The sequence below is a fragment of the Talpa occidentalis genome, unplaced genomic scaffold (genome assembly GCF_014898055.3).
Source record: "Talpa occidentalis isolate TD23 unplaced genomic scaffold, MPIMG_talOcc4v2.1 talOcc4.3, whole genome shotgun sequence".
Taxonomy (NCBI): domain Eukaryota; kingdom Metazoa; phylum Chordata; class Mammalia; order Eulipotyphla; family Talpidae; genus Talpa; species Talpa occidentalis.
The window spans coordinates 49,766,805-49,794,308 of record NW_023603184.1 but is presented as its reverse complement, the minus strand read 5'-3'; the positions used below and the strand labels follow the sequence as shown (position 1 = coordinate 49,794,308).

The 27,504-nt window shown below is 39.8% G+C and overlaps 1 protein-coding gene across 17 annotated transcripts in view; it reads left to right on the top strand.

The window, feature by feature from the left end:
• Positions 1-1,514: 1,514 nt before the first annotated feature.
• The window catches only part of PICALM (phosphatidylinositol binding clathrin assembly protein), an 89,399-nt gene continuing 63,409 nt past the window's right edge, over positions 1,515-27,504 (top strand). For 14 of the 17 annotated variants that reach the window (XM_037523096.2, XM_037523098.2, XM_037523094.2 and 11 more), the window contains exon 1: positions 1,625-1,786. In XM_037523096.2, coding sequence (XP_037378993.1) covers positions 1,657-1,786 — 130 coding nt within the window. In that variant the 5' untranslated portion in view covers positions 1,625-1,656. Of the gene's footprint in view, positions 1,787-27,504 lie in introns of all 17 variants that reach the window. The other 3 variants (XM_037523097.2, XM_037523090.1, XM_037523091.2) reach the window with 3 other exon arrangements.

Here is a 27,504-nt window from a genome sequence, read left to right as displayed (position 1 = left end):
CCTGCTGGTTTAATAACTATGTTCTTGGCAGAAGCAAGGGGCTGCAGAATTTCAGCAGCCATAGTGGGGAACAAAAGGGAGGAGGGGAGGGACGAGACTACAAAATACGAGATCCCATACATAAAATGTGAGCTATTAGCTTTGCGTCTTTTGAGAGTCACCAGATTGACGCCCTGTATTTCGGATCTGGCTGGCAGATGGTGCGCACAGCCTCTGTGAGTATGTTGGCATTTCATCTGCAACTAGCAGGACTACAGAGGACTGCCATGGCAGTTTAACATTCACGGAGGTTTGGAATTTGTCCCCAAACCCGTGTTAAATGTAGGGTCCTGGAAACATGCAAAGACTTTGTTAATAGGCTACATCTCAGGGGCGGTCGCAGAACACAGGAATTCCTCCAAACGTCCACAGGGCAGTGGCAGCGTCGTCTTCTTTTTGAAAACCTGGAACACCCCAGAGAACAGAGCACAAGGGGGGCAAGCTGCGGCGTCCGGGTTCCCCAAGGGGCTCCTCCATTCACCAGCCGGCTTCCTTCCCTGGTCGAGGCCTCTCCCCCGCGCAGTGGGCGTTGCGGGGTCAGGCTCTGCAAGACGGCGCTGACCCCGGCCGCACCCCCCTCCGCAGACTCCAGGGGGCCGCTGCCCGTCCCGGCTGGCCCGGGGGTCCGGCTGGCCCGGGAAGGTCCGGTTGGCCCGGGGGAGGTCCGGCTGGCCTGTGGGGGGGGGAGTCCGGCTGGGCCGGGGCCCGGCGAGGGGCTCGTTCTCGGGGGTAAACACGAACAGCGGCGTTTCCAAGTCGCAGGGGAGGGGGTGCCAGCCCGGCCCTCCCGGGGCGCAGGAGCAGGGGGGCTTAGCAGCTCCGTTCTCGATTCGGAGCCGGGGCGCTGCTGCCTCAGGGCAGGGGACGGCTTTGGGGGCGTCGCCGCCTCAACGTCTCCCGGGCCGGGACCGCTCGGACATCGCCGACGCCCCCTCCTCTGGGGGAGCCGCGAGGGTACCTGCTGCGCCTCTTCTTTGTCGACGCTGGTTTCGACGGGAAGCGCCGGGACACCCCGCGACCGCGGGGCGAACGGGAGAAGCTGGGGTCCTTCCGGGCCTTCCCCGGCGCCCCGCCCCCCCTCTGTGACCCCGGCCCGGCCCGCGGCGGCCTCCGGGCGGGGCGTCACGTGACCGGCCGCGCTGTCCCTCCCCCACCCTCCCCCACGGCGGCTCCTGTTGCGCCCGCGGCGGGTTCGACGCGTCACGGCAGGCGCCGCCCGTTCTCCCCGCGCTGAGCGCGGCCGGGCGCGGACGAGGAAGGGCAGGGCCGGGCGGGCGGCGGCGCGGGAGGCGGGAGGCGGGGCGGCGCCCGCGTCACGTGACCGGGGCAGCCCGGAAAGCTCCGAGGAGGAGCCTGGCGCCGCCATTTTCCCGCGGCCGCCGGCGCCTCAGCCCCGGCCCGGCCCCGCTGAGCAGGAGGGAGCGCCGCGCCGAGGCGGGGGTCGGAGCGCCCGACGCCGGCCCTGACCCCGCGGTGACGCGAGCCGCTGCTCCCCGGGCCGGCCGGCGGGGCGGGAGGCGGGGGGGTGGGGGTGCGGTGGGGGGCGGGGGGCCTCCGGCGCTCGGGGTCCGGGTCCCCGCCGGCCGCCGAGCGGGGGGCGGCGGAGGGGCCGCCGCGATGTCGGGCCAGAGCCTGACGGACCGCATCACCGCCGCCCAGCACAGCGTCACCGGCTCCGCCGTGTCCAAGACCGTGTGCAAGGCCACGACCCACGAGATCATGGGGCCCAAGAAGAAGCACCTGGACTGTGAGTGCCCCCCACGCCCGTCCCCGCCGGCCGCTCCAGCTCCACCTGCCGCCGCGGCCTGCGCCCGGCCTGCGTCCCCGACAGCCCCCCCGGCTCGGGGACCCCCGCTGCCCGCCCCGGCGGCGCGACGCCCCGTCACACTCCCCAGCCCCCCGGCGCCCCCCGCCCGCGCAGCCGCCGCGGCGCCCCAGCACACCCCGCGGGCCCGGCGCCCCATTGTTCCCGCGGCTCTTTTCGGGGACCGCGGCGCCTCTGCCTCCGCAGCTCGAGGGGCCGCCTCCCGTGGGGTCCCCACGCCCCTGCGCCCCGCGGGCCCGGCTCCCGGCGCCCCCGGGGTCGTGCCTGCGCCCTGGCTCCGGCAGTCCTGGGCGGAAAGTGCGGGCGCGCGGGCGCGGGGAGGCTTTGTGGGCGCGCGGGGCTGTAGTGGCCTCTGCTGGAAGGGAGCCTGCGCGCCTGCTCCCCTTGGGGGTGAGCGGAGCGTCGGCCGCCGCCCCCCGCGCCTCCTGGGTGTGGCGGGGTCGCGGGCCGAGCCCCGGCCGTGGCAGGTGGGGCGCGGCTGGAGCCCGGCGGTCAGCCTCGCGCACGGCCCCCGGGGCCGTGTCCAGGCCCCCGGCGTGGGGTCCCCCGCCCGCCCCGGCCCGGGAGCTCCGGCCTGCAAGTTTCCAGGGAGAAGCAGGGAGGAGGCGCGACGGCGAGTTCCTTTCCCCGCGGGCGCGGGCGCGGCCGGCTGGCGTCCGGCGTGGAAGCTGCCGCCGGGCTCCGGGCCGGACGCGTCCCCAGGGGCCTCCCGTGCGCTCGGGCCACGATGTTGGCATTTAAAAAAAAGTGGGTTCTTCCTAGACCCTGCCCTCCTGAGTGCTGTTCGAGCAGGTCCGTGCTGCGGACAAACCCTTTATTCCCTGGGACTTTCTGCTCCTCTCTGGAAACGTGTTTTTTTCTTTCTTCCAATCATTCCTCGTGGCGCTCTCGTGTGCAGATCGTGCTGCCGCTGCTTACACTGTCAGCCCTCGCCTGGAGAGAGAAGACTATGTTGAAAGGGTGGCCCTCTCTCCTATAAACAGAAAATACATCGTGAAGCCAGAAGTGACCTTTCTGGTGCGGGGAATAGACTCCTTCCCCGCGAGGGACGAGCTGGCCTGCAGGACCCTGTCCTGTGGCTGCTCTGACTCTGCTCGTCCTGGTCGTAGTTCCTTCCCCACCCTCACCTTTTTTGATGGGGGAGGGGGCGCAGGCAAAGAAACTTTTTGGGTCTGTGAACTAGTTTCCTCTTCCCTTAAAATGATAAGTTATTAAAAGAAGATAGAACTTTTTAAAGACCTTTCAAAGTTTTTTGCCTTCTTGCAGACGTAGCAGTGGTTCTTGTAATACATTGCACAACTAGGGTAGATAAGGTGAGGAGGGAGATATATACTTGTGGTTTCATAAATGCTCGCCTTTTCTCGTGATGGCCCCTGCAGGTGCTAACTGGGGTTAGGCTGGGAGATAACCTCGCGTTTGCAGTTCATTTCTCTCTCACTGCTGTTTATAAACTCCCACTTCTCCACATTGGAATGTTCCTGCTCCTATTATTTTTTGTAAATTTGTTTTAAGGTACCACTCTACCTCTTTTCATTTAGATTTTGAAATACGGTGATGTTGTTTTCCCTGTATTACTGCTTAAAATGCCTGTCCAGCCAGTCCTCACTAATGTGAAATCAGCGTATGTTAAGTCTGACCAGTGAGTGGTTTTCTAAACCCCTTTCTCCAAAATACACTTTAGCATGCTTGGAGAAAATTGAAAGGCTCTTACATACAGTTCTGGGTCTTTGAACATCATGAACTTTAGAGTTTCATTTAGACATAATTTTTCTCTATTTTAGGGATTTTTCTTTATAGTGAAAGCTTGGATCTCTTGCACCTTTATAACCCTGAAAGATTAATGTCTAATTAGGTGATTAGTTAATGAAAACAATTTCACTTTTAAAATGTTAGTATTTAACAAAATTATGCTTGGGACTATTGTTTTCCTGTAGACCTTTAGAATGTGGAGGTGGTTTGTGTGTACTTTGCCAGTGTCTTTCCATATTAGGAAGTGATTATTATCCATGAATTTTGGCTTAATTCATACTACATTATATACTTGCTTAAGAAAGATCTTTTGGTTTGCTGGTGGTGGTTACTGGATAATGATGTTAACTAGTATCCTTCGTGTGAAGGGAGTTGTCAAAATGGAAATGTTTGTAGAAATAAATATGATTTGCATTTAATTTCAGGCCTCTAATCAAGGTAGAAGAATAGCAGCCCTTAATATTTGAAGGATTTCAATATGCCAGGCACCTATTAACCATTATTTAATGTAATCCTCTCTGGTAGCTATGCAAGCCATTTGCACAGACAATAACTTCCCATGCCATATAGAGTATATAGAATATTTAAAATATCCACAATGACTGAAGTCTACACTAAACACAATTTTTAAGTGTTTAAATTCTTAAAAAACTTCCTCATTTCACAACCTTTAGTCTTTTCTTGTTATGTATGTGTTTAATTTATTGTTCTCTTGGATATTTACATTGTGACATGTTTTACTGAAATATATATATGTAATGACTATAATGGCTTCACTGTTATCCATATTTTCCTCTTATTTTCCAAGGGCACTTCATTCCAGTCACATGCTTTACAACAAAATCAAGATCATGTTCTCATTAAGCATCCATTTATAAGCGTATCTCTGTGGTAGCTACAGCATATAGCATGGACCTTTGTGTGTAGAATACTAGATCTAACAATTTTTTAAAAAGTAAGAATTTGTGAATGTGCAATTTCTGTTTGTGTTTCAAATGACCTTTGAAAATTATGTGAAATATTAGTGTATCCAAAATAATTCCCTATTTGAATAAGTGTGTTGATTTTAAATGTTGATTTTAATGTCTTAGTGCGATTCTTTGAGGGCTTTGTTTGCAGATTGTCATATAGGTAATGGGCTCTGATTGGCAGGAAGATGCATGTGAGGAAGAGAGTAAGGAAGATCTGCCCCAAGATGTCTCTTGTTGAGAAATAGAATAACTTGGACTTTCCACATGGGTCTTAAAGAGGCAGTTCTCTGGCAGTGTATGTGTGGGCTTACTGTTATTATTCCCATAAGAATTAATCATTTGATTGATATTTTTATTTTCCCTTTCCCATACTGCTGAAATATACAAAATGTCAGTGGAGTCATCAAAATGTTGTGATATTTGACTAGATAGGTCACGTATCTGAAGTATATGGCAGAACTCCACAAGTATAAGTTTTTTCCTTCCTCGATCTAGTTATGTTTGTGAATTGTATGTGTTTTTAAAAGTGAAGCTCTGAAGAGAATTTGTCATATGGTCTGGAAGATGCCTTATTAACTAGCAAATTAAATTTTAAAATTTATTTGTAAAGCAATTAGTCTTCACTGGTAGACTGATTTTAAAAAATACTTAGGCTTTATGCATGTAGCTTTTATTCTTACAGCGATGTTTTTTCTTTAGTATATAGTATATATATAAATGATTTTAAGATATCTATTTAGATTGGCAGGTGAGAAATGAAAACTTCAAATGAAATGATTTGACTTTTTTTCCTCATTTGATTTGTGAAACACTTACATGAAATATTTAATTAGATGTCTTAAAATGCATTGTTAAAAATAATCAATTTTAATCATTAGAATTGCTTTAATTTAAATGTAATTGTTTGACTCCAGTTGTCATTTGGAATATCATGTGAAAGCTTAACCATAATGCATTAACGTCTGTTTTCTTCAGTTTCATTTTATGATTTTCCCCTTAAAGTTAAAGAAGTAAGAAAAATAAACATTTCAAGACTTCTTGGCATGATGGTATAGCCCTATCAAGAAGTAGAGTTACATTTTCAAAGTATAGGCTTAGTATTCGCTCTTCCTGTTCTTTTGGTGGCAGAAGTGGCGTTTCCGTTACTTTGTCTTGTGGCTCAGTATGTTCCTAAACTGCTTTATGCGTTTCTCTAGAGAGTTGAAATTTTTGGATTTGACCTTTCAGTTTTGTACCTTCATTGTGTATATGGCTATTTTTATAGAGAATTGTTCCTGGGCAGTTGGATTTTACTAATGATTTTTTTTAATATATATTTTTTAAGATTTATTTATTTATGCATACATGAGCTCTGTGTGTGTGTGAGAGGGGGGGGGGGATTCACCAGAGACAGAGCGGGGAACAGAACAGGCAGACTGACTGAAATACACTGCTGAGGGGAGCAGGGGGTGAGATGGGCGAGGTCTGTTTTGCCATGTGAGTAGCTCCCTGGCTGGCCAGGGATGGAACTGGTGCTGCAGTGGCTTCTGATAGCTTCATAGGTTGTGTCCTAATCCCTTGTGCCACCAGGGAGGCCCTAATGATACCTTTTTTCAAGTGGATTTTGATGAGTACAGAACTTTTTATTAAAAATGACATTCAGAGTTGGATTTGGCAGGTTATCAGAATATTAAGGATTTCTCAAGTAATATTAAAATACAGTGGTGATACAGCTAGGCATATTCTTTGTGCTTATGCGTACACTGATTTTATATTTATTAAGCAAATATTTATTTGTGATTATTTATGCTGGGTGCTCACCCTACAAAGCACTTTACTTTTAGTAACTTGTTTGCTCATCTTAACAACTTTGTCAGAGAGTTTTGTTACCACCATTTTACTGAAGAGAAAGCTAATGTGCTGAGAAGTCGAATAATTTGCTCAAGGTCACTCAACCAGGTAAAGACTGGGATTTGAACCCAGGCAGTGTTGGCATTCAGCCTGTGTCTTAGTATGACTTTTTGCATAATGCTTTTTTATTCAGGGAAATAATAAACCACAGTCATTTATTTATGGCATTGGTTCTTAAAGTGTCCTCCTGGCATTTTGGGAATCCCCAAGACTTTCAGTATGGCCTTGAGGTAAAAACTGTATTTACTAAGAAATTATCTACCTTTTCCATTTTCGTTCTTTCACCACCGTACAGTGGACTTTTCCAGAAGCTGTGTGATTTATGGCATTGCAACAGATTGGATGTAGTAGCAGATGTTGAAGAAACTAAGTGTTTTCTATTAAGATAGTAAAGACTTTTGTAAAAATGCCATTCTAAGTTCTGGTTTTGGAAAGTACAGTATTTTTCACATTGAAAATATTAACAGCTGAGTTTTATTATTTTAAAATTAAGTTTTTCAGTTTTAATTTCTTAGCACAGTAAAGATCAATAGAGAAAACCCACATAACTAAAGCTCTTTAGGGTTTGCAGTTAAGATTGTAAAGGTTCTGAGAGGATTAGAAGTGAGAAAAGGATACTGTACTTACAAAGTCCTTTAAACTGAGGAGTAATTTTGGGTTTTACTTGGGTAACAGTGAGCCCAACAGTGGAGGATTTTGAGCAAGAGATATGGCATAATCCTTTGATTATGTCATATTTTTAAGTAGATTGGAAGGAATGTGCTGTGTGACCTGGAAAGGAGACTGCTGGGGGATACAATGTAATGGTAATGTCTAATTTTTCCCCAAAAGATCTTATTAATAAAGTGTCATTAATTGGTACTCGTCCATTTTTCATCACTTTTTTTTTTTTAATTATCCTGTGCCTTTTTTCAGCTAAGCGAGTTTTGTCCCAAATTGTGCCAAAATGAGTTCTTGGCTTCCAAAGTATTAACCTTTGCACATACCATTCTTTGGGCACAAAGTATCTTAATTTCTCTGTCAAAACAGCTGCTTCCTTTCAAACCTTCTTTGAACTAACTTAGTTGCATATAAAGTAACCATTTTTCATAAAGACTTTAACAAATAGCTCCTCCTCCTGGTCCTGTCATTTCAACATCATTTAAAGTTTAAAATTCAGTAAAACTATAGTTAGTATCTTGCTTTTATATATATTTTGGGTTCATGTTTGTTTTCTGATAGAATAGCCGAAGGATTAGGGTCAAAATAGGGGGTTGCAATTGTATGGGGAATATAACTAAAATGAAAATGCATACATTGTGCAACAATGAAAAATGATGTAAGAATTATATAAAATAAAATATTAAAAAAGAAAACCTAATCAGTGACCCTGTGAGTACTCAGTAAATATTGAATGATTGCACAGCTCAGAGTATTCCATGAACAATTTATGGACACAGGATAGAGCTATATTTCAGTAGACATTTGATATTACTTTTTATGGTGTTTATCTTAGTTGTAATGAATGGTGATTATGCAGTTACAAAATTATACATTAAGTTAATCAGTAGCATTAATGAAAACATTGCAACAAATTGCTATGTATTTCATGGAACCCATGAGGCATAGAGAAGTTTTGTTTAGAGAGTACATGTTGTTTTCCAAAATATTGTTAGATCAAAATTTTTTTTTTTTACTGTGGCTACTCAGTTTGAAAAGCAAGTTAAAATGTTTATGTTGAGGGATGTGTTCTTGAAAGTAGCAATATAATTCTAAGAATTAAGTGGGACCAGAAGTGGATTTGAAATACTTCTTACACAATTCCAAGAGGTACTGATCACATTGTAGTCCCTCCAGAATGTAGACTATATGGCAGACTCATTTGAGATGAAAGGAAGGATAAAATACACTTATAGATAATGTCAAAACATACAAAAAAAGAAATGACAGTTTTAGAATGAATCATTATGAGAGGCAAGGATTGAAGTAGGTATTGGGGTAGTGATAGTCATGATAGCAGAACCAATAAATCTAGACCATCAGTTGATTCCAGGGGCTAGAGTTTTGCTGAAAGGTTTTTTCTGAACACTAGGAATTTCAGCAGTGATTTCTGAAATGGTATTGGTGTTTATAGTCATAAGTTTATTACCTGAAAGCATCTTAAGGGCCCAAACATTACTCAGGGTCATTTCTTTGAAGTAGTGGTTAAGGAAGCTGGCATGTTTTCTAGATTCTTCACTAAATATTACAAGGACATTTGGTATACTCAGTTGCTGTATTTTAGTGTACATGTTTCTGTGGAAGTATAGGTTTCCTCATGTGACTGTAAACTGAGAAAAAAAATTGTGTATGTTTAAAATTTTGTGTGCTGGTGATAAAGACAATTACCTTGTGAATGCTTAAGAAGTACAGATGTACAATATTTTAAATATCTAATATGTGAGACTTATTGAAATTGCAGTATAGACCAAAAAAGTAAAAAGCAAGGCTGTATTCACATTGGAGGAGATTGGAAAAACTCTCTGTACTCGAAACAATTGTTTGAAAAATTGGATTCTTGCTTTGATGGTATTAAATAATTTGAAATATTATCAGTTAACTAATCCAAACGTAATGCAAAAAAGGGGATTGTAAGGCAAGGTGTTTTTTTTTTTTTTCATTTTTTAAAATAGAGATGTAATTCATATAGCAAAATTCACCATTTATAAGTGTATAATTTTGTTGGTTTTAGTAGATTCACAAAGTTGTGTGCAACCATCACTATTACCTAATTACAGAACATTTTCCTTCTCCCCACAAAGAAACCACATATCTGTTATCAGTCATTCCCAATCACTCCATCCCTATTTCCTGTCAGCCATCTGTGGATTTTCCTATTATGGACATTTCATATAAATGGAATCATAAGCTATGTGACTTTTTATGTCTGATTTCTTTCGCTTAGCGTACTTTCAAATTTCACCAATGTAGTGTGCAACAGTACTTCATTATTTTTTTATAACTGAATAATATTCCCTTATATGGATATGCCACATTTTGTTATCCATTCATCTGCTGATGGACATTTGGGTTGTTTACCTGTTCTGGCTGTTTAAGAATAATCCTGTTGTGTACAAGTCTCTGTGTATGTTTTCAACTTTGTAGTGGAATTGCCGGGTCATATGGTGATTATATGTTTAATGTCTTGGGTAACCACTAGACTTTGCCACAGCAGCTGCCCCATTTTACATTCCCAACAGCAATGCATGAAGGTTCCAGTTTCTCCACATTCTTACTAACCCTTGTTATTTTCAGTGTTTTTTTAAATGGAATTTGTCTTAGTGGGTGTGAAAGTGGTCTCTTGTGGTTTTGATTCCAATTTCCCTAATGTCTAATGTTTTATGTTGGGCTCCTTTAATGTGCTTATTAACTGTATAGCTTTGAAAAAAACTTTTCCGATCCTTTGCCCATTTTTAAATTTGTTTTTTCCATATGTTTGGGATAGTAAAGGAGTTCTTTACATATTCTGGATATTAGATCCTTATATGATTTGCAAATTTTTTTACTGTCCCAGTGTCTTGTCTTCACTTTTTGCTAATGTCCTTTGATGCATAAAGCCTTTAATTTTGTGGAAGTTTATTTTTCTTTTTTTTTTCTTTGTGCTTTTGGTATGATTTATAAAGAAACCATTGGCTATCCAAGGTTGTGCAGACTGACACCTGAACTGCTCCTAAGAGGTGTTTAGTTTTTTAGCTTTAATTTTTAGTTTTGATCAGTTTTGAATTTAATTTTGTATATTACAGCTTTTGTGTGTGTATATGTATAATTTTTGTATATGAGTTAATTTTTCTTAAGGTGGTTTAAAGGAAAATTGAGGATATTTGAATTATTTCCCTTCTTTTACAGTTGTCATGGAGTTCAGCTCTACTACCTCTGTGTAAAGTGGAAATAGAGATTAGTGAGAGAAAAAAAATTTCCTGCATGGTAGTCTCCATTACTGGATATGGTTCATTGATAAGTGGAAATCTGAATCAACCCATTCAGCTGGATGGACCACTTAATCTAATCCAACGTATATTTTGTTTTAAGCTCTCAGTATAGTCTTTTAAATATGTGATGAGATCATCTGTAGTTGCAAGAGTATCAGTATGTATTTTGGTCTATACAGAAGAGTGTGTTTCCATAGTATCTTGTACTTCACCACAATGACACTTTTTTTTTCCTTAAAGATTTATTTATTTATTTATACAAGCACTGGGTACAGTCAGAAGCATGGGAGGGTGAGAGAACTCAACCAGAGTCAGAGCGGAGAACAGAGCAGGCAGACTGACGAAAAACATTGCTGAGGGGAGCAGTGGGCAGCAGGAGAGGTCTGCAGGCCATGTGGGACCCTCACCTGGTAGCCGGGGATCTAACCGGTGCTGCAAAGGCTACAGGCAGCTTTGCAACCCAGCGCTCAACCCCTGTACCACCGGGGAGACCTGACAATGACACTTTTAATATGTTATAAATTCTCTATATAACTTCTATAATTATAGTTGCTTACAGAGAGTTCTTGTGTGCCATCTTAGTACATTAAGTATGGCATGTAGCAAGTATGCAGTAAAATTGTTGAACGAATGAAGGTGGAATGAAATTGTCATGAGGGGTTTCTAATAGTATTATCGAACAATGTTTTGGGAACTTTTACAGAAAAGAGGAAGATTGTAGAATTAATAGTTTTTGCTAGGAGCAGTGATTTTTTTTTTTTTTTTATAGAGGCATGTTTTCTTTCTTTCTTTCTTTTCTTTCTTTTCTTTCTTTCTTTCTTTCGTTTATACATTCACTGGGTACAGTCAGAAGCGCGGGAGGGTGAGAGAATTCACCAGAGCCAGAGCGGAGAACAGAGCAGGCAGAAGGATGGAAGTACACTGCTGAGGGGAGCAGCGGGCGGCAGGAGAGGTCTGCGCGCCATGTGGGACCCTCCTCTGGTGGCCGGGGAGCAGCCGGGGATCGAACCGGCGCCGCAGAGGCCGCGGGCATCTTTGCAACCCAGCGCTCAACCGCTGCGCCACCGGGGAGGCCCAGCAGTGATCTTTTTTAAACTTCCTTCTGTTTCCATGAAGTAAGTTTCTGTCCTTTATTGTTTGAAATGTGAGGAATTATAAAAGGTGAGAAATAGTTTTATAAAAAGTTAGGGCAGTTTATCATAATAAAAAATTATTTATTCCAAAACCTACACATTATTGGTATATTTGACTTCAAACAAATTTTCATTAAATCTTGGGTTTTCTTCTGCTTTGCTTTTCATTATTACCATGAGTGTTATTTGCTTTGTGTGTGATAGCTGAAAGTGAATTCCAGACAGACCTGATTTTAGATTTTACATTGTCTGTGATAGTCCACACCTGATAGCAGAATGTTGTAAGGTCTTGTTTGCTAAGCACTTGTGGGTGTTGGTAATGGACATTGGCAAAATACTTAAAGTAAAAATATAGTCAAACATGAAATATGTCTTTAATATTGAATGAGTTTGATTGGCTTTTTCCTACTACCCACTTTTGGTATGATTGTTCTCTGTTGGACTTAGTACTCTGGCGAATTGTCTGTGGAAATCTAAGTTAATTTTTTTTTGAAGGGGAATTGCAATTAATCTTAATTTCTGTGTAACTGGATACCTGAGAGTTTATCATCTTATTTACTTTATTTTTCTTGGCAAAGTCTAGGAAAAGGAAAATTCTAAGCAAATATTTTTAAATTTCGTGTTATTTTTGTAAAAAACTTGTATTAAATTTTTTTTTTTTTTGCTTGCTGTATAAGCAAGAATATGGGGCAAAATGTGTAAGATAAAGTTTTGTTCAATATTGAGCAATACTGGTAAAAACCCTAGTCAGAAGTATTAAGTGCAATGCAGGGAAAAATAATTACAGTCTATAAAAGAATGCAAAGATGAATGACATGTAGGGCATATGCTGAGATAAAGGCATAATACTCCTTATATAAAGTACCAAAGTAGGACTTAGAATTAGTAATTTTTTTAATGAACAATAAATTATTTTTTTAATTTTATTTTTATATTCCCCATACAATTGCATCCCCCTTATTTTGACCCCATTCCCTCCTTTCCCCGCCCCTCATAGTGTGTCTCTGGTTCATAGTTGTTTGTTGATTTTGATTTTTTCTTTGTTATAGTTATTCTTTTTCATGGTCCCATATTTAAATTTTCTAGATTCCTGCTATGAGGGAGACCATCCAGTATTTTTCTTTTTCTTTCTGGCTTATTTCGCTGAGCATGATCCCTTCCAGTTCCATCCATGTTGCTGCAAATTGCATGAGTTTATCTTTTTTGATTGCTGAGGAATATTCCATTGTGTATTTGTACTACGTCTTCTTGATCCAGTCATCTATTTTTGGGCATTTGGGTTGTTTCCAAAGCTTAGCTATTGTAAATAGTGCTGCTATAAACATAGGGGTGCAGGTGCTCTTTGGAATTGATGTTTCTGTGTCCTTTGGGTAAATACCTAGGAGTGGAATTGCTGGGTTGTATGGAAGCTCTATCTTTAGCAGGTTGATGAATCTCCACACAGCTTTCCATAGTGGTTGGACCAGTTTGCACTCCCACCAGCAGTGCAGGAGAGTTCCTTTCTCTCCACACCCTCGCCAACATTTCTAGTTGCTAGTTTTTTTAATGTGTGCCATTCTCACTGGTGTGAGATGGTATCTCATTGTAGTTTTGATTTGCGTTTTCCTGATTGCAAGTGATGTTGAACATTTTTTTGTATGCCTGTTGGCCATTTGTTTTTTTTTTTTTTTTTATAGAGGCATGCTTTATTTATTTATTTATGTGTTTGTTTGTTTTTTTTTGTTTATACATGCACTGGGTACAGTCAGAAGCGCGGGAGGGTGAGAGAATTCACCAGAGCCAGAGCGGGGAGCAGAGCAGGCAGAAGGACCGAAGTACACTGCTGAGGGGAGCAGCGGGCGGCAGGAGAGGTCTGCGCGCCATGTGGGACCCTCCTCCAGTGGCCGGGGAGCAGCCGGGGATCGAACCGGCGCCACAGAGGCTGCGGGCAGCTTCGCAACCCAGTGCTCAACCGCTGCGCCACCGGGGAGGCCCCTGTTGGCCATTTGTATTTCCTGTTTGGAGAAGCTTCTTTTTTTAGCTCTTCTGCCCATTTTTTGACAAAGGAGCAAAGAATATCCACTGAAGCAAAGAAAGTTTGTTCAATAAATGGTGCTGGGAAAACTGGGTCACTGCATGCAAAAGAATGAAGCTTGACCACTACCTCACACCATGCACAAAAACCAACTCAAAATGGATTAAAGAACTAGACATAAGACCTGAAACTATAAAATATATAGAAGGAAATAGAGGCGAAACACTACATGACATGCACCTCAAAGACATCTTTACAGACACATCACCCAAAACAGTGATTGTGAAGGCAAAGATAAACAGCTGGGATTACATCAAATTAAAGAGCTTCTGCACAGCAAAAGAGACAATAACCAAAACAAAGAGAAACCCCACCAACTGGGAGAACATTTTTGCACACAACACTAATAATAAAGGACTGATCACAAAAATCTACAAAGAGCTGACGAGACTCAAGAAAAACAAAGAAATAATCCAGTTAGAATTAGTAATTTTGAAGGAGGAGGTGACAAGAATTTTAAGGATTAATAGTAGTTTGCCAGATGGATAAAAGGCTAATCCTAAGATTAGCACATGCAGTGACATAGAAGCAAGAAAGTATATTGTGATATGTATGTAGAAAAATTCAAGTTGTTCTGTTTGGTGGAATGTAAAGTGTTAGTGAAAAGGGTTCCGGAAATGAAGCTGAAGGAACCCTTATGGCAAGGGGTTATTAATCTTCCTGGACTTTGGTCTTTTCCACCATTCTCTCCAAACCCTCAGGTTAGGTCCCCTTTCTTCCTGTTCATCAGCTGTTTTCCTCGCTGCAGATGTGGGTGCTAGGTATCACAGGGGTGGTTTTCTTCCTTTCCCATATAGACTGTAGTTGGGAAAGAAGGAGTGCACTATTTAGTTGCCTTTGGTGCAGGAGACTGCATAAACTCTAGCACCTGAAATTGGACCTCTGAATAGTTTGGGGGGTTTAATGCAAAATAAGTTATATCAGGTACACTGTGCTCGCAATTTTTGTGAGCTTCTTTGGAAGTTGAGTTTGAGTTCGCAATTTATGAATGAACATAAATGCAAACTCTTATCTGATGAAGCCCAGTGTGACTAGAAAGAGCTTGATAATTAGTAAGATTCTTGGGGGCATGCTTGACTTACATAATCTTTTCTTTTAAAGATTTATTTATTTATTTATATAAGCACTGGGTACAGTCAGAAGTGCGGGAGGGTGCGAGAATTCACCAGAGCCAGAGCAGGGAGAAGAACAGGCAGACTGACGAAGTACACTGCTGAGGGGAGCAGCGGGCCTCAGGAGAGGTCTGTGCGCCATGTGGGACCCTCTCTGGTGGCTGGGATGGCCGGGGATCTAACCGGTGCTGCAGAGGCTGCGGCAGCTTCACAGTCCAGCGCTCAACCGCTGCGCCACCAGGGGAGGCCCTGACTTACATAATTTAACTATGTCTGCAAATAATACATCAATTTTTAGTCATTCTTAGGTTTTTGAAGATGAATCTTTACCAAACTATTCTTAGCTGCTTACATATCAAATGACCTACTGTGAATCCAGTTATTGTATTGAGAATCGAAAATTAAAATTGCTGATCACGTTCTCAGTCTAGTAGGGAAGATGACATATACAGAGAACTGTATTTCCAGGCCATGTGAGTTAAGTACACCTTAAATGCCATTGAAAAATAAAGGACAGCGGTAACTATCTTAAATTGATGAGTAATGAGAAGCAGTCAACATTTTAGGTGGCATGAAGAGCATGAGCAAACGCCTTTTGATAGGAAGACTGCAACTGTGTTTGGGGAGCAGAAGAATCTGTTTAACTCTGGAGGGTAAATGGGGTGCTTCAGGCCTGGGGGAGGGACAGATTGAGTAAAAGGAGAAATACAGTCAGAGCAGTTATCTGAGGTTAGATTGTAGGGGAGTATTGGTTTAAGGAATAGCTAAAATTTAAGGTATTCTTTCTGTCTTGAACATAACATGATTTAGCACAATTAATCTTTATAAAAAACTGTTGAATAGGTAGTTATATTAGCTCTATTTACAGATACATAAACTGAGACACCACTAGTAAAAGAATGAGAATAAATTTAGCATTTAAATGACAAGAGTAATTTTTGATTGGAAGGCAAACTGGGAGATCTCTTAGGTCACAGAATTTTTAGGGAATGGGATATACGTAGGAGAAAGCCTTTCTTTGAGAACTATAATTTTGATAAATATGTTAACATTTCATTTTGAAAAATCAACTTTCTATATGTTTTAGAGTAAATTATTAATATGCTTCAAGAGGAATAATCCCTGAGTTGGAATATGGGGTGTGGCCCCCAGTTCTCTGCAACCTTAGGAAATTCCCATATTCACTAAAATTGATTATTTTCTAAATTGCCTACCTGCTCTACCATTCTGTGATTCTTATTGCCAAGGATAGGCAGCATTGTTTTAGGTTATTTTAAGAGAAAATGACCAATAAAAATGTGAAATTTCTTCCACCTTTATTAAAAATATGTAAATAACGTAAGATCTAAAAATACTTGATAATAGAAGTCTTTCTTTCCAATCTCACATACTTGTTTTTCTGAATTTTTCACTTCAGTCAGTCATGAAACAGACTATATTTATCTCCTTTTTGGATTGCTGCCTTCTGCATGTGTGACCCTACCCATTTTGGGCTGGATGTCCTTAGTGGGTAAGATAGGGAAGCCCTTCCCGACAGCCCCCCCAACACACACACACATTGACCATCCCTGGCGAGTTACTAGTGCAGGTATCCTGAGACTGCTAGTGGCAGGTGTCCTGAGACTGCTTCCCTTGCCTCTGCAGAGGCTTTTTCTTTTTGTTATCCCCGTTACCCAGAATGCAGTGCTTGGTGCGTAATGGTGTCCTGATAAATACTTTGCAGATCTTTGATAGTAAATTTAGTGTATGGGATTAGAGAACTATTTAGTCATCAGCTTTTTGTTCTTGGATAAAATTAATCTTTATATTGAAGATACTCAGCTATGAGCTTGGGCTTGAGCTAGTTAGTTCATGTGATCATGTCATAGTGATCGACAGCGCATTTATTGTGCAGTTGTTGACCATTAGTGGCCATAATGGGAAAGCAATTGAGGGTCTGTAATAGAGCATCACTACTCCACTGCAATAAGCTCATATGCACACCAACATCTTAAAATTATTTGGTTAAGTAATGAACTTATGAATTTTTGCTGAAATCTTTTATTTCATAGAACCATAGATATCTAGGCATTATCATTTCAAAGATCCTTTATTATTAGAAGGACTATGTTGGAGTTTCCATACATACTGTGAATGGGGTTGGGTGTATCTACTACTTATTAATGCTAGACTAGCTCTATAGCTGTTCATTTACTTTTGACTTGCAACCTTTTGTCTTCCTGTGACAATCTTTAAGAGAAGACTGGGGTGGAAAGGGGTGTGAGGGAAAAGCTTTTATTTGCAGTACTTGGCTAGGTAGCTAGTTTTGAATTAATTTGTCAAATACAGTATAAGCTGTTTTCCTCTTTGGCCATTTTTAACCTTTTCTGACTTGAAATTACATGAACATCTTATTGGTGTAATTTAGAAATCCTTCATTGTATTCTATCATGTAATTATACCAAGGATACATGTTTTAATAGTTGTTGGTACTTTTTCTACTGCTAAGTTTGTCATCCTTACTATCTTTGGAAAGGGAGGGGCAAGATTTTGGAAAGATGTAGCATTTATATTAGGTGAATAGGCCTTGATTTATAAGTCCAATATGAAGAATTGCTGGTAAATTGAAATTGAGTGGATTACTGTGCAATAAATTTGTTTTAAAACTGCATATTCAAGAGAGTTATTAATACAGCTATATTTGATATTATAGTTAAAGTGGAGGAGAAATCTGGTTTATTCTTTACCTATTATTGTGTCTTCTGTTTTCAGATCTAGGCGATGTAACCACATCCTATTCCTATTTGTCCATTTCCTTTTAAAAGTAAAATCAGCTGTTTAGTGACTGAGAAGTTAAGGTATAACATGTAATAATTCCTCCTGTTTTACTCCCCACCATCTTTGTAACTTTTTCATTCTTTTTTTTTTTTAATTGAGGTAACACTGGTTGACAACGCTGTATATGATTTAGAGGTACGGGGTCATAAATTTCAGGTTCTTATAACTTCTTTACAGAACTTTGTGAATCTGTATTAATTAGTAGGTTTGGAACTTAGTATTAATTCAGTGTTAAGATTTTAGATTTGGTATAGTATAAACCTTCATTTAGTTTTGTTCTTCAGTATTCTTATAAAATACTGATGACCTAAAATCAGCCAAGGCTTTGTTTTCAGGCGATTTCCGTCACACACCCCAGGCATACTGCGTAATATAGCTGAGAGGCAATTACGAAGAATGATAGATATTGACTTAAAAATTAATTAATGAAGAGTTACATTGGGCAGCTAAGTTAGACAGCTACTTACAAAATAGTTAAGGAGGCAGACACTCCTTGAGCAGCTACCATAGGTGTGTAGGAACCAGAAGCATTTCTTCAGGAAATGAAAACCTTTTAAGTGAAATCTTTTCTGTCTTTAGGCTTGTAGACTTGTCCTTAAAAGTGCTTTTCCTTTGACTTTCTTCATTCAAGTTAATGTTTAACTAGTGATAAAACAAGAAAGTATTGCAGCGTTTGAGGCCCCTTTTTAGCTTATTTTCTCTCTCCTGTTAGAAATGGGAATGATTGCATTATTGGCCCAGAGGGGCAGATGGAAAACTATGTGTATGTTTCTCCATAAAATCGTGTAAGTTCTACTCACCTAAAATTTGGTGAGTTGATTTTGTTTTATATCATTCTTGATTATTTTAAAGCTTGCAGTTTCTGAGGCACTAGAGGTGGGGATGCTCAGAACTCTTAAATCTGTTCCTTGTGAACTTGAGTTGAAGTATGTGATTGTCTTCCCCATAGCCCATCAACCTCAGTTTATTTTAGCCAAATGAAGATGATGATGCCAATGAGCAGAATGTATTGAACCGGACAAGGGGTGGGGGGTTACTGTCTTTTCTGAGAATTATATTTGTAAGGACTAAAAAAGAGAATGTGAACTTCAGAATAATCAGTTATTGATGACAAGACTCAAACCCCTTGGAATGAAGAGAATTGGGAGGAAAAAAACGTCTACAAATATCTCCACCCATCCCTCTAGTAGATTTGTTTTAAAGAATATAGTTCCAGCACAGCCATTTATGTTACTTTATTTAGGTAGGCTGTTTGTTTTCTTGTTGGTAGGCAAGTGTTCAAATCTTTACAGTGGTGCTAAAATAGAGCATTCCCTGCTTGTTCCAAGGCTATTACATGAGAAGAATGAGGATATGAAAGAATTGTGTAAAGTATGAAGAAATATGCAGGTATAAAGATTTTGCCACTCTTACGATCAAGTGTGAGTTAACTATTGTCATACTTTCCAGTTGAAGAAATGGGACTTTATAAATCTGCTAAGTAATAGGTTTTGTGGAAATAGAGTTTGAGAAGGAAGTTACTGAGTTTGAGGAAAAGGAATGAAACAATAATTTAAAGTGAGGGGAAATCACTAATATATGATGCTAAGTAAAACTAATATTTGTAATGCTGCTTTAAAGCTTACAAAGTACTTTTAAGTCTATTTAATCTTGCAATATATTTTGAAAATTGTTAATATTCCCATTTTTCAAATGGAGAAACTGAAACTGATTGGCTAATTAACATACCTAAAACCATAATTGTAAATGGTGAATCTGGAATTTGATTCTAGATCCTTTGTTCATTCTGGTACTACTTCATCCTGTTGTGTAGTACAATCCTGGCACACAGAAGTGGATGGGATCCTGCATAGAAGCTAGCATTCTCATCTTTACTATTTGAAGCAGAGATTGGGAAGGATTAGAATTTAGGGCACTCTAGTAAGTAAGGGTTAAAGAAGAGCTCTAATAAGGAGAAACTAACTTGAAAGGAATAGAAAGCGCTAAAAATAGAAAGAGTAGTATCCAAAATAATTTGTTGTTAGCTGACCAGAAGCTTTATTTGGGGAGCTTTTGTCACCATAGCAAAAATGAAATTGGTGAAAGATTAGTATTGTAGAATGAAGGAAGGTGGCTTTTTTTTTTTTTAAATGCCTCGATCATTTAAGATTTATCGTCTCATAACAAACCAGGAGAAAGATACGTTCTCTCAGAAATTTAAGACAGTATCTACAGATGGATCAGATAATATCCACAGATGGAATGTGCATTTTGAAAATATATGTGATCTTTTATTATGTGTTACTGTTATTGTGTTACATAGAAACAGGACTAAATAAAAATCCAGTTAAGTACCATTTGTGTGTTAAATGCATTTTTCTAAATTCTCTAACAGCAGGTCTGTTTATCAAAATGCCTTGTATTGAAATATACTTAAAGCTTATCTTTAGGAAAAATAATTATAACTCTGGTGTGCAAAATAATTTGGGATCATTTTAACTTCTAATAGAAGAGATTCTCTTAAATTATTTGCTGTAATATACTTAGATTGATAACTTTTGACTATAGACTGAATCAAATAATACCTTTACTTTGGAATTTAAATAGACCGTGCCACATATCCTACACTTGTGCATAATTTTGAAAGTTTTTCCCTCCCAGATTAGCAAACACTTTTTGATGACCAGAATTTGAATTCCTAGGTTTAAACAAATATCTTTCCCCGTTAACATTGAGGCATAATTTACATGCATTCTTTGTGAAAAAGTAGCATCTTCACTTTAATTTGGCAGTTTATGAAGTATATGTAATTACGTTTTTTTTTCCTTTTCGTATTAACTGAGAAATAGGCAAACATGGGTCATATGGAATTTTATAACAGTTGAATATTAGGAAATATTAGCAAAAATCTTTGGTTTTATTTAAGGTTATTATTACTATGTTAATAATTGCTCACATTTTTCACTTGTAGAATATTCTTTCAAAACTTTGAGCCTTAGAGATATAGAGTATTATTTGGTGCTTGCTTGCTATTTCTGGCTATCTCTCTACTGTTTGTAGTAGTTTTCAGAAATGGCTTTCATTTGTTACTCAGTAGCTTGGGGTGGGGGAGGCTTTCTTAATGCCTACCTACCTACCACAGTGTGATACTTCCTGAACTGTAGTAACGACTGGTATGACTTTTGATTCACGTAAGGTGAATAGATTATTTTGATTCAATTGCAGAGAGTGTGAAAGAATAGATGAGGTTCCCACTGTCTCTACTTACAGTCTACATAAAACTAGAGACTTAGCAGAATCATCAAGAGAATATCCTGTTCATTGTGACTTTGGTTTGGCAAGAATAGAGCAGACATGTAAACTGTGGAATGAATGGAATGCCTCCCTGCTTCCCCAGCATGTGGAAGATCGTCAGTTCCGTAGACTGCCAGGCTACTGTACTACATTGTGTAATATGCAGTACCAGTGTTACTGTAGTTTTCAAAAATCATCTTTATGTGAGATTTTTGATTATCATATATGAATAGCAGCCTCCCCTAAACGCATGCCCCATTTTTTTTTAAAGGAAAGTCTATTTTTTTTTTTTTTTTAAGATTTATTTTATTTGTACAAGAACCGGGATACAGGCCAGATGCCCGGGAGAGGATCCACCAGAGACAGAGCGGGAAACAGAACAGGCAGACTGACGAAGTACACTGCTGAGGGGAGCAGCGGGCGTGGCAGGAGAGGTCTGCTCCCCATGTGGATTGCTCCGAGGCTGGTGGGGATCGAACCGGCACTGCAGAGGCTGCCGACAGCTTCACAGTGCTGCGCTCAACCGTCTGCACCACCAGGAAGGCCAAGGCCCCACACATGCCCCCATTCTTAAGTGCAAAGAAATCTCTTAGCATTTATCACCATCTGACAGATACTCTCTTTTTTGACTGATTGTCTCTCCCCACTAGTTTATAAGCTTCATTGTGGAACGAACTTCTTCCAGTGTTAGATATTTCTAACTCCTAAGACAATTTGACATTATGTAATAAGGGGGATTTTTGCTCATAGTGAGGCACAGGAAGACGGAATTTAAAGATTCTGTTGTTCCACTTGCATTGGGGACATAGAATTGGTATTTTTCTGGGTAAGGGAGACTAGCAGAGAGGCTAATGGCACTTTATTTTCTCTGACTTGGCAGAATTTAAGAAAAGACACATTCTTTTGGATGCCTATAACTTTTTAGATATGACTTGGCTATTATAGAATAACAATAGCTTAGCTATGGGGAAGACTTTTCACCTGGTTTCTTCTGCTTTTCTCCCCTTGGATCTTGGGAGAATTGAGCTTTTATTTCACCTATAAAAACACAAATATTTATACCATCATATCAACACATGTATGGGGCATTGTGGCACACATTGTAGGAGATACGAGAAAATGGCACATTCTTGAACTTATTTTAATGAAGTGAAAATGAATCTTCATTCCTTAAAACAAAAATCGGACAGTTAGGTTACAGTTAGGATTATGTTCTTATTTTTTTAAGTGTGAGATATTAAGTGTGGGATAACAGGTAAAAAATTCTAATATAGTATTTCAGCTCCCCAAAGACCTTAGACTGATTTTCAGAGAAAAAATTTCAGAATCATTTGCATAGATTTTCCTTGACATTCAAAAATTAGATGGTTTTCTCAGGGTAGAACAAAATAGAACCAGAGATAAATGTTAAAAATTGTTCACAAGTTGGGAGTGGAAGGAGAAGAGAAAATGGATAGAATAAGAGCATGTTTGTGTTTTATAAGACTGGGGAAGGACCGGAACTGTCAGAACACCAGGAGTAGATGGTGGTGGTGTGTTGATTCTTTAGCTACATATAGGTTTCGATGAGGTGATTTTTATAACTAGAATGATGTGTAATTTTTATTCCAAACTGGGTCACTTCTGAGAATTAAGGGGTATGCTTGTCTGCATGTGACACTGAGGCCATAGATTTAACCAGTACTGTTCAGGAAAACCAGGACACTTGATCAGTCCTGCTAATAACATTCTTTTAGTAGTTCCTTGAACCTTTTCAGATAATCTTTTTTTCCTTTAGAATACTGTGATCAGTATTTGCAGCCTCTCACACTTTGATAACTTTTTCTTGGTATTTTTGGAGTAAAAGAATTCTTTACATTTTTTCTGCTCCCACCCTGGACTATTGTGATTTATAGCCTTGGTGGAGGTAAGTACAGTAGTCATAGTTATTGTCAGTTGATCTTTATTTTGCTAAGGAAATAGGGTTTTGTGTGTTTCTGATCCAGCATTTGGTTATTTTTGAGACTTCTTGGTTATTTCTCTTTTAATTAGCCTAATGAATTATTAGTCAGTTCTTAGAATGTAATAGAAAAATAAAGAATTTATAACTTTGGCATTTACTCTAATATTACTTGACACTTAATAGGGTCCCATCCCCTCCCCATGGGATTGTAATTCTGACATTTAAGATTTTCAAAGATGGGAAAGAGAACACCTTGTGTTTGTTTTATACCATGGACATTTTTTTTCCCCCAGTTTGAGCTTTGAAATGCTTTCATTTTGTTGCCCTATTCAGTTTATTTATTTATTTTAAGGATTTATTTATTTATTTATTTATTTATACAAGCACTGGGCACAGTCAGAAGTGTGGGAGGGTCAGAGAATTCACCAGAGCCAGAGCAGGGAGCAGAACAGGTAGACTGACGAAATACACTGCTGAGGAGTGTGGCAGGAGAGGTCTGTGCACGTCAAACCTGCGCTGCAGAGGCTGCGGGCAGCTTCGCAGCCCAGCACTCAACCGCTGCGCCACCAGGGGAGGCCCTGTCCTGTTCAGTTTAAATAATTTTTTTATTCTTATATTAAGTGATGTGTTTTTATTCAAATAAACAATTTTTTTATTCTACATTTTCTGGTACATTAGCAGTATCCGAATATAGAGTATAACAGTTACCTTTGAGACGATGCTTACCAAAATATGGTTCTCCTCATTCCTAAGGCTCTTATTTGGATTCTGGCATGGAATGAACGTGTCTAGGTTTGGAAATCACCACTTTGGAGTACTGGATGAAAACTTAATCTTAAAATTAAGGAGTTTGTTTATAGATGAGCCTAAACCCAGCTGGTTCCAGTGTTTCTCTGTGCAGTCCGCCATCTAGTGTTTTGAATGCAGAATACAGCAGACTACTAAGGAGAATCTCTGGGTTTTCAGACTTTTATTAAGAATGCGAACATAGTACGCGAAAACATTTTGATTTGGGGGAGAAAAAACAGCCCTTTCACTTGAAAATATGTCCGTGTCAGTGAATTTTGGGAGTTTTCCAAGGAAATATTTTTTTTCTGTAGGGATATTCATGACAAACTTTTTTGCTCTTACAAGATTTTATATATTTATGACAAATTTGTAGATGAAGAGGCAAATGCATAAGTAGTGATAGGAAATATTAAGAAACAGTAGGTTGGACTGATTTGCAAAGGATACTTTGTATATTGATTAAAATTTTAGGACAGTTACATAATGATTCCATTAATTAGAACAATTTATTTTGTGCTTAAAATTACACCATGGGCAATTCTGCAAACTTGGCTTATGTTCAGCTGTGACTTAAGAGGCTAAATTTCAGCCAGATATTAATGTAGTGTGTCTTAGGATTGGCTTTGTTTACCTACCACCATCTGGATTCTTTTCCTTTTAGGTTCCACTTAGTTCCACTTTTTTCACCCTTTTTAGTCCCTCTTCTTTCTTCTGCTACAAATATAAAGGAGGTCAGTCCTTTTTCTCTTGCTGCCTTTTTTTCCTGAAGATGCTCTCAGTACGCTTGACAGTTTGTGTAGTTATGTCCTCAGAAATACTTACCTAAATCTATGTCAAATTTTTATTTTTCTAAAGAAATTGAATGTTCAATTGTTTAAAATAAACAGCCAGATAATGAGAGAATTTCTGAACACTTACAGTAACTTTTCATTGAATAGTTTTTAAGAGGTACAAAAACTCTCCTTTTACGTGGTGATTTAAAAAATTGTATATAAAGAAAGAAAATTTATTACTCAAGAACCAGGTTAACTTACTATGCCTACTAAATTGTAGTTGTTTTTCTATTAGTTTTCACATGTGTGAATCTTTAGTCTAATTTTGCAGAGAACATATGGTGATGGCTATATAGTACATTTAATTATGCTGACATTGGTTTTCCTACAGCTGCAGTTCAGTCCCCCCCCCCCCCAACTACAATGGGACTTTTCCTTACTTCTTTTTGCATTCTAGGGATGTCTTAGTCTCATCTACCCTGGTGAGAGATTGATTTTGTATTCAAAATACAGTTTATCCTGGAATAACACTAGTTTAAACTATGGGTCCACTTAAATATTGTTTTTTTTTTTTTCTCCCCAATGAATAGGACAGCCCACCATGTCTGAGGGGGTGGTGTGGGAGTGCATTCATGTTTTCAGCCAACAGTGTATGTCATCGGTTGACTCTGTGGACACTAAACAGCAGATTATGGTCATCTCTAAGGAATTTGAATATCAACAGATTTCATTGTCCAAGAATATTCCTGAAACTATTCCTGTAAATACTAAAGAATGTCTATAATTAAGTTTTTTGGGAGAATCAGAAGTTACACAGGAGTTTTCAAATGTGTGGGACTCGGCACCCCAGCCCCCCCTTTATTGACCTATTTATGCAACAGTATCTAACAAATTTACATCTGTTAAACCATGCAACTTTTGTGCTTGTATCATCTCTTCCTCATGCCCTTGAAGAAGTAAGCAGCGTATCATAACTGTACTTTCTGTAATTTATCATGATGCTCTGAAGGGTCTGGAATCAAATTTAGTTCAGAATCAGTGCTTTTATGAGCTAAGAAGTACTTACTGATATTTGTAAGTTTATGGAAATAACAGCAATATAGTTTCATAAGATAATAATGGTATCTTAATTGCTGAATAATTTTGAGTGTTTACTTTTTTTCCCCATTACCATGTATTTGGACAAATGTAGTCTGTATTCAAAAATATTACATATTTATTTTTTAAAAAATGGCATCTTAGTCTATATTGTTCTTTAACATGGCTTTCATTTAATGTACTATATTATTCCTGTTAGCTTCCCCCCTCCCCTGTGCATTTATTGGCCTTATGGTAGTCCTTGTCAGATTGTGCTGTTATTTTTTTTTTTAATTTTATTTTTTTAAAGAGGCATGTATTTTTATTTATTTATTTATTTGGTTTTTTTGTTTGTTTGTTTATACATGCACTGGGTATAGTCAGAAGCGAGGGAGGGTGAGAGAATTCCCCAGAGCCAGAGCGGGGAGCAGAGCAGGCAGAAGGACCGAAGTACACTGCTGAGGGGAGCAGCGGGCAGCAGGAGAGGTCTGCGCGCCATGTGGGACCCTCCTCTGGTGGCTGGGGAGCAGCCGGGGATGGAACCGGCGCCGCAGAGGCCGCGGGCACCTTCGCAACCCAGCGCTCAACCGCTGTGCCACCGGGGAGGCCCTGTGCTGTTATTTTTAAACAGCGAATGATGTACTCCATTATTGGACATTCTCTTAGATTGTGACGTTCTCTTCGTTGCCTTGGTTCACGGTACCACCATCAAAATCATTTCACCTTTGCCATTTCTTTTTAATAAAAACTTGAATTGAGAATTTGATATTCTGTGATTCTTTCCTTGGTTTTTAGTTGATATGTTGATTACATTATTTTTTAAGGTATAAGTGTGAAAACCCTGTTTTTGAGTTAGTTATAATGAAAATTATGGGCAAGTGTAACATTGTGTTTTTCATAGAGAACCTCTCACAAAATTAAAAGATAAAATTTTAACAGTTACATCTTAATTTGGACTGTCCCTTCTTAATCCTAACACAAAACCCAAATAGAGTAAGATAAAAGATTTTATTACATTTCCCAGACATTTCACACTCATGACAAGGGCAGATTTGTCTCTATGTGTAATTTCTTCTGACTTAAGTCTGATTTCAACTTGCATGTTCTCTAAATATTTTCAAATTTTTGCTAAATGAAAAAGGCTCCTATTATGTATCAAAAATCCAGAAATTATTTTTTTACCCTGTAGTTACTATCTTGGTTAATATTTGCTCTTTTTATTTGTGCACCCACCTAGGAAAATTTCAAAGATCTAATCAGTGGAGCAATATTTGATGGACTACTTAATTTGTTTTCCAAATTGAGTGTATCTGATTTTTTAGGTGATTGAAGAAATCAATCTTTTGTTACTAAAATTGATTCTGAAGGCAGTTGTGAAAGATTATCTTTTTAGTGGCCCTCCTGAAAGAGAGACTATTTGGCTGATTATGATATGATGCATTTTAACGAATGTATTTGGCCAACCTTATTTATTAGAAAATTTTTTTAGGGGTCAGCATAATTTTGATGCTGTTTAGGTAGGAACTCAAGGTCTCTACATTCTGCTAATGGTGCATGCCATCATGGTGCACTGGTTAGGTTGCTTCTCTTACTGTGCAAGTGAACCTTAAGTGCTCCATTTCTAGAATTGGGAGTGCTGCCTGGTGAGATCTTCGCAGGCTTCTGGTCTGTAAGGAATATGGCTATATTAAAATTAGATTAGAAACCATCTGATAACTTACAAATTTTGTGCTTTCTTGAACATTTCCCCCTGAATATAAAAATACTTTTTTTTTGCATTTTACTGTTTTGTTTTTAAATTGATTAGAAATTTGGACTTGTAGTAAAACAGCTAATTGCCCATTCATTCAGTATATATATTCAAAGTACTCTTACCATAAACCTGCCATTTAGTAATGAGCTTCTGTGACCTATGGGACAAAGTCCTTATTTGTCTTAATGTAATTCACATCTGGTTAACTACTCCAGGCATTGTTTGTTGGAAGGGCATATAATAAAGTAAAAGTGAGAACTTTTTGTGTGCATAGTAGGGATTGGTTCCTTCCACTGTCTGTCTGGAAAACAATGTTCTTCACTTCCAGGATACGTCTGTT